At 33.6% G+C, this 7,383-nt stretch overlaps 1 protein-coding gene across 1 annotated transcript; it reads left to right on the top strand.

Annotated features, from left to right (window-relative positions):
- LOC125877975 (putative cysteine-rich receptor-like protein kinase 33) lies at positions 1 to 4,958 on the top strand. The gene is made up of 7 exons (XM_049559269.1): positions 1 to 1,213; positions 1,711 to 1,848; positions 1,936 to 2,069; positions 2,405 to 2,615; positions 2,786 to 3,023; positions 3,921 to 4,071; positions 4,263 to 4,958. Exons 1-7 carry the CDS (start codon positions 139 to 141, stop codon positions 4,569 to 4,571), a joined length of 2,256 nt encoding a protein of 751 aa, XP_049415226.1. The 5' UTR covers positions 1 to 138; the 3' UTR covers positions 4,572 to 4,958.
- Positions 4,959 to 7,383: the final 2,425 nt, after the last annotated feature.

Raw genomic sequence — 7,383 nt, forward strand, 5'->3', positions numbered from 1 at the left:
TACTCAAGCCTCATCAGAGCGTATTTTAAGGAATTTTAAAGGACTCTTTCCTATTCCACAAAAAGATTGAACTATTCTCTACAAAACTCTTCAACGGATCCTCTTTTTTTCAACTAGTAGATCATCTTTTACTTCTAAATGTCTTCGAAAAGGCTATTCTCCTTCCTCTTTCTACTTGTTCTTCCTTTTTCGAGTTCTTCAGATACAACATCTTGGATAAAATCCGGGTTCTGGTATGCTGGCAGTGTGTTTCCAACACCTGAAATTCCTACTATGTACACACATCTTTATGTTGCCTTTGCACATATCAACACTTCGAATTTCGAGGTTTTCATAAATAACTCTGATGAACCATATATCTCAACCTTTACCAAAACTGTGAAACAAAATAATCCATCAGTTATAACACTTCTATCCATATGGGGTGGAAGTGATGAATCCCCTGACTTCTTCGCGATGACTAGTGAATTTTCGCGTAGAAAATCATTCATCACAAGTTCAATAAAAACTGCTCGACTATATGGATTTCAAGGGCTTGATCTTCATGGTGTCAATCCAAATACAGCTGCAAACATGACTAATATGAGAACATTCATTGAAGAGTGGCGAACAGCGATTAATTTTGAGTCCAACAATTCATTGATCTTGACTATGGGAGCACACTATTCACCAATGTTAATAGATCAATTGATGAAATATCCAGTAGAAACAATTGTTAAAAACTTCGATTGGGTTCATCTCAGAACATATGACTATTATTTGCCTTCAAAAAACAGCGTTACACGAGCACATTCAGCTTTATATGATCCATCAAGCACGCAAAATACAGATTATGGTATAAAGGAATGGATCAAGAATGGCTTACCAGCCAATAAAATTGTTATAGGCTTAGCATACCATGGTTATGCGTGGACGCTTGTGAATCCAAATCATAACATGATAGGCTCACCTGCAATATGTCCAGCAATAACAAACGATGGATCATCGATGAATTACAGAACCATCAAGGGATATATGAAAAATTCTGGAGCCATACCTGTCTATAACTCAACTTATGTTGTGAACTATGTTACTATTGGATCATTATGGATTGGTTATGATGATGTCGAGGCTATAAGAATTAAAGTTTCTTACGCGAAGGATAAGGGGCTTCGTGGTTTTGCTGCATTCCAAATTCCTAACGATGATGTCGATTGGGAGCTTTCAAAAGCAGGTTACATCATAATCCTTTGAAAAATCTCTCTTATAGTTTGTCTTCTAGTATACTTGTCACGTAGAATGTTGAAATTGGAAAAGTTGCTAAATATAGAAAGAAACACTCTTTTTGGAACAGACGAAAAAAGAAAGTAAGACACTAAAATTGGGACAGGACGGGGAAGTATTGTTTTACATCCATAGGAAGGGGAATAACCATCATACAGAGCTTGCTTATTCATTTCAGAGGTGAGCTTAAGCTCTGAAGCAAGGCTCAAAAACATATTGAGCGGTTCACCTTGTTTAATATGTGCTTCCGTGCCGTTATCAAGGTTCGAAAACATACTTTTTCTTGTCGATGAGCCTCTTCTGAAGAGGCAACACTAAACAATTGATATTTCACTTTATCATAAAAGGAAATCAATTTCTTTGTACAACAACAACAACATATCTTATTGCTTTTGTGTGACTTTTGCTTTTGATAACACCATATAAACATGATAACTTTCTTTACAGCCTCAGACTACGAAGTAGAAGACCATCGCGGTAGCAAGAGAAGGTTACTAGCAATTCTTTTGCCAACGATCACGATCACCATTATCGTAATAAGTTCAATACTTTGTATCTTAAAAAAGAAAACTGTAAGAGCTGAAGGTAACTAATATCAATTCCTTGTCACTCTTTCTTTTAAACGACTAATCGGAATATAGTGGAACTTAAAAGTTTTACCTTTGATTATAGGTATCGAGGAATTGAACGAAAGAGTTATAGGTCGTAATCTTAAAGTTTTAAGCTTTGATCAAATAAAAGAAGCTACAAACAATTTCTCCATCAAAAACAAGATTGGAGAGGGAGGCTATGGACCTGTTTATAAGGTATTGGTAACTCAACTAGTCGAGATTTTTGGCTACTTTGACTAAAATCTATGGAGAAATTCGAGACAAAAATATAAATGTGAAATTGACGAAAATAGAATAGCTTGTACATAGAAAGTTCTATATCTTTAGGATTCTCTTCTTGATCAGTATTTCCTCCTCGGAATACTTTGTAAGTTTTCCACATAACGTCTAATAGTTAAGACATGCATATAACTCTAGTTTTAGATATTTGAATTACTTTTTAACCATCTCCGGCTCTCTGTACCTCTGAATCTTAAAATTTAGATCATGAAGGATCTGAGACCTCTAAATTATACTCCTTATTGTTCCAGGGAAGGTTAAGTGATGGACAGGAAATCGCAGTAAAACGTCTTTCAGAATACTCCAAGCAAGGAGTAGAAGAGTTTCAGAATGAGGTCTCACTTGCTTCAAAGTTGCAACATGTCAATGTTCTACAACTTCAGGGATTTTGCATCGAAAAAGAAGAGAAAATACTGATTTATGAGTACATGTCAAACAGAAGTTTGGATTTCTACCTTTATGGTGCGCGTAATAAACTCTTAATTCATTACAAAATTATTCGTAGTACTTGACAATGCTTACATATTGTTTAAACAAACATTTAGGAACAGAGAACTTCATTGTCTAAGATATGTAGAATGTATCAAAAACGTGCATATAGTTACTAAGAATTGATTCTCTGATCGATGCAGACCCCGTGAAGAGCCTGAAATTAGACTGGGAGACGCGAGTACGTATTATAGAAGGGGTTACTCAAGGACTATTATACCTCCAAGAGTACTCAACATTCACAGTAATTCACAGAGACTTGAAAGCTAGCAACATTTTACTAGACGACCAGATGAAGCCAAGAATCTCAGATTTCGGTATAGCTAGACTATTCCAGAAAGACGAAAAAGAAGCAAGCACTGGAAAGATTGTTGGGACTTAGTAAATATCATGACTCTTTAACCATTGTGTACTTACTTAATATACATACTCCCTACTTTTTAACATTTCTGCTTGTGTTCTGTAGTGGTTGTGTTCCTCCAGAGTATGTTAAACGAGGCGTATACTCCAGGAAATATGATGTTTATAGCTTCGGAGTCCTGTTGTTGCAAATCCTTGGTGGAAAGAAGAATTCATGTGAATATGGAATCGAGAACAATTTGAATCTTCTTGAATATGTAAGTTCATTTCTCCCCCTAGCTAGTAGGTAATGAAGAGGAGAACTTTTGTGCTTATATATAGTAAGGAAGTAAATCCATAACCTCAAATATAATGAGGGGATTCGATTCCATAAGGACACACAGTAAATTCTGTGATCTCGAATACAGTATGAACACAATAGAATTACTAACCTCATTTGATCAAAATTCATCAGGCATATGAACTTTGGCAAAAAGGCAATGGAGTGGATTTCATTGATCCATCACTGCAAGATGATTTTCTAATAAGTAAACAAGTGAGATACATGCAAGTTNCGTACATATAGTTACTAAGAATTGATTGTCTGATCGATGCAGACCCCGTGAAGAGCCTGAAATTAGACTGGGAGACGCGTGTTTGTATTATAGAAGGAGTTACTCAAGGACTATTATACCTCCAAGAGTACTCAACATTCACAGTAATTCACAGAGACTTGAAAGCTAGCAACATTTTACTAGACGACCAGATGAAGCCAAGAATCTCAGATTTCGGTATAGCTAGACTTTTTCAGAAAGACGAAAAAGAAGCAAACACTGGAAAGATTGTTGGGACTTAGTAAGTATCATGACTCTTAACCATTGTTTACTTACTTAATATACAGACTCCCTACTTTTTAACATCTCTGAATGTGTTTTGTAGTGGTTGTGTTCCTCCAGAGTATGTTAAACGAGGCGTATACTCCAGGAAATATGATGTTTATAGCTTCGGAGTCCTGCTGTTGCAAATCCTTGGTGGAAAGAAGAATTCATGTGAATATGGCATCGAGAACGATTTGAATCTTCTTGAATACGTAAGTTCATTTCTCCCTCATTGGTAATGAAGAGGAAAACTTTTGTGCTTATATATAGTAAGGAAGTAAATCCATAACCTCAAATATAATGAGGGGATTCGATTCCATAAGGACACACAGTAAATTCTGTGATCTCAAATACAGTATGAACACAATAGAATTACTAACCTCATTTGATCAAAATTCATCAGGCATATGAACTTTGGCAAAAAGGCAATGGAGTGGATTTCATTGATCCATCACTGCAAGATGATTTTCTAATAAGTAAACAAGTGAGATACATGCAAGTTGCACTATTATGTGTTCAAGAAAAATGGGAAGACAGACCATCCATGTTGGAGGTATTCTCCATGCTCAAAAAGGAAATTGAAGTCTTGCCAAATCCTAAAGTTCCTGCCTTTTCCAAGAACAAAGAAGATATCGCGAAAGAGACTTTAGTCACAGTTGAACTAGCTTGTTCGGAAAATAGTCTCACTATTTCCCAACTTATAGCTCGTTAACAGCTAGAAAGTCTGCATACATCTTACTCTCCTGTGACTCCACTTGGTGTTATTGTTGTCTTTACTTGATTTTGGGAAATCCTTGCATGATGAAGGAAAATTGTTTAAGTAGTGACTTGAAGTATGATGAATGTGGAGTCATGAATGATTACTTAGTATATCAACAACAAATTCAATATAATCTCATGAGTGGGAGTATGTGAAGGGTGATGTGTATGCAAACCTTACCCTTACATTGTGGAGGTAGAGGCGATGTTTCCTAAAGAGCCTCGGCTCGAGTAACACATTTTCAAAGAAGGTTAGAAAAGGGAATATATATATACCCTCTCTATTTCTACAGGGTAGGCACAAGGTTTGCATACACTCTATTATCTCCGGACGCCATGTTGTTGTTGTATTTCATGAGGGTTGTTGCTGGTAATTAAGAACAAAACAACTTGTTAATTGTACAACATAAATATGGAAGATTTGTAAAAAGGAACATAATGTGGAAAAAACAAAAACATAAAGCTTCTTAAAAAAGTTTAACTAATAAAATGGTTGTACGTATATGTAATGTATCGATATTATATAATCGTATACAATATGATGTATAACTATATATCAAAGATGTATATTCATTCATATATACAATAGTTCCTTTATACTTTGTTCCAATCATACACATGAAAAGGAGTTAAATGTCCCAATGAAGAGGTGTGAGAGGTGGACAATGATATATAGGCCCAATAATAGGTAGAGGTAGACACGGAAGAATTGGAGAGAGATAATTAGATAGGATATGACATGTACCTAAATAGATTAAAAATTTAACGAATGATAAAGTTAGCCTATTTTCAAATAATACATAAATAAACTTGACCATTCCAATTAAAAGATTGGGCTTTGATGGATTCTTGAAAAAATGATCATATGTGGTGACTAGCGTTATCTATTTTGTCACGTTATGATAGAAATTAAATTTGAATAGTTTCTTGTGAAAATAGGTTATCTTGGTGAGTTATTTAATTTGGTAATTGTTGACTTTTGAGGGTTATATAGATAATAATAGAGGAAACTACATATTAGGAATCAATTAACTAATCATTTGACTAAATCTAACAACAGCCACATGTAATTAATTTGTTTGATGATGATGAAAAATATGTGTTATATGTACGGCAATTTAGAAAGTTTACTCATTCTTGTTGCTGGATATATTACTTTATTAACTAAAAAAAATCTCTATATAACTCATACTCCTCATCTCATTTTATACAAATTAAATATATTTGACTATGTATGGAGGAATGGCTATTCAGATGTTTGAGAGGATGATGATGCAATTTTACCAAAAAGTGTATTGAGATCGGTTCAGTCCATTGATTGTATGTTCTATCATCCAATACTACTAGTTTTAATATACACATTTTTATAGTGCTAACTTTTTTTTTTTTAGGAATTCTCAATGTGAAAGACTTGAAAAATTTGAAAGAATAAAGCAAAATATATGAATAAAATTAATTAAAACACCAAAAGTGCTATCAATAACCACTTAAAGAGGTGTTGTCTAATTTAACAAAGAAAAAATAAACAAAATTGATATAAATTTAAATTTTTAACCTCACTTAGAGAGGTGCACCCAAATCATCATTGTATTATATGATACTTTGAATTTGGATTCATACATCTATATTTAGATATTTTTTTAGAAATATAACACTACAATATATATATATATATAATCACATAAGAAAAATTTAGACTCACATAAACTCGAGAAATCCCTTGATATGCCCTAATATGAAGCTTAAGAAATGTAGAAAGACTTGTAATATATTATTAAAAAGTCGATTTTGAGAAAATCAAAGATGATTGCAGCATTTTTTATATAATCTCTAAATTTGTAAACTTTATTTTCAACAAAATTAAATATTTTGTGTCTAAATTCACATTAATTTAACCTGCATTCTCCAAATCAAACCACACAAATAAAATCAAAAGGAATAGTATACTTAAATCCTTGGCACCCCAATAGCTCTTCCCTATGGTGTATACACATAAATAATAAATGGGAAAAGGGTCTGATTTACCCCTGAACTTTATGATTTGGAGCTGATATACCCTCCGTTTAAAAAATGGCTCATATATGCCCTTGCCGTTATAGAAATGGCTCATATATGCCCTTTTACTTAACAGACCAATATTTAATAAAATTAAAAATTCATTTTTTTTGTATTTAATTTGAGAAAATGCCACGTGGCTTTTAAAATACCCATTCAAAAACTTTTAACCCATGCCCACCCAACCCAATTAGAAACAAAAAAACCCCACCCATTTAAATAAATCAAAAACCGATTTCATTTCATTGTCTCCCCAATTGGAACAAAACCCCCACCCATTTAAAGCTTACAATAGTATTTTGATCTATTAGCTTTCTAAATTTTCTGAAGAAATTGGTACCTTTTTTTTACTTTATAAATTGTTCAATTTTTTCAATCGTCCCAGAGAAATTGGTGAACAAGCAAGCTTCTATTAAAACTGATCTTCAATGGCGATAAATTATTTTAACCGTTCAAATTGAACTGAAATGCATTGTTTTGTGTGTGTGAGCTCGCCTATCTTCCTCTGTCTTTCCTATTCGTGTGTGTCATGTGCCATAGATTCACCTTTAGTAAATTTTATTGAATAAAAAATGCTTTTGCAGAATATTAGAGCCGCCAACAGTGATGATGCTTTCTACAGGTATTGCCAAAACTCTAGCAAGGCCAACATCTTACACTATAAAATTTTGATGAAAAAACTGAAACTTCCCTTGTCAATGGAGCTCATG

Source organism: Solanum stenotomum, chromosome 9 (genome assembly GCF_019186545.1).
Source record: "Solanum stenotomum isolate F172 chromosome 9, ASM1918654v1, whole genome shotgun sequence".
In the NCBI taxonomy this organism is placed as follows: domain Eukaryota; kingdom Viridiplantae; phylum Streptophyta; class Magnoliopsida; order Solanales; family Solanaceae; genus Solanum; species Solanum stenotomum.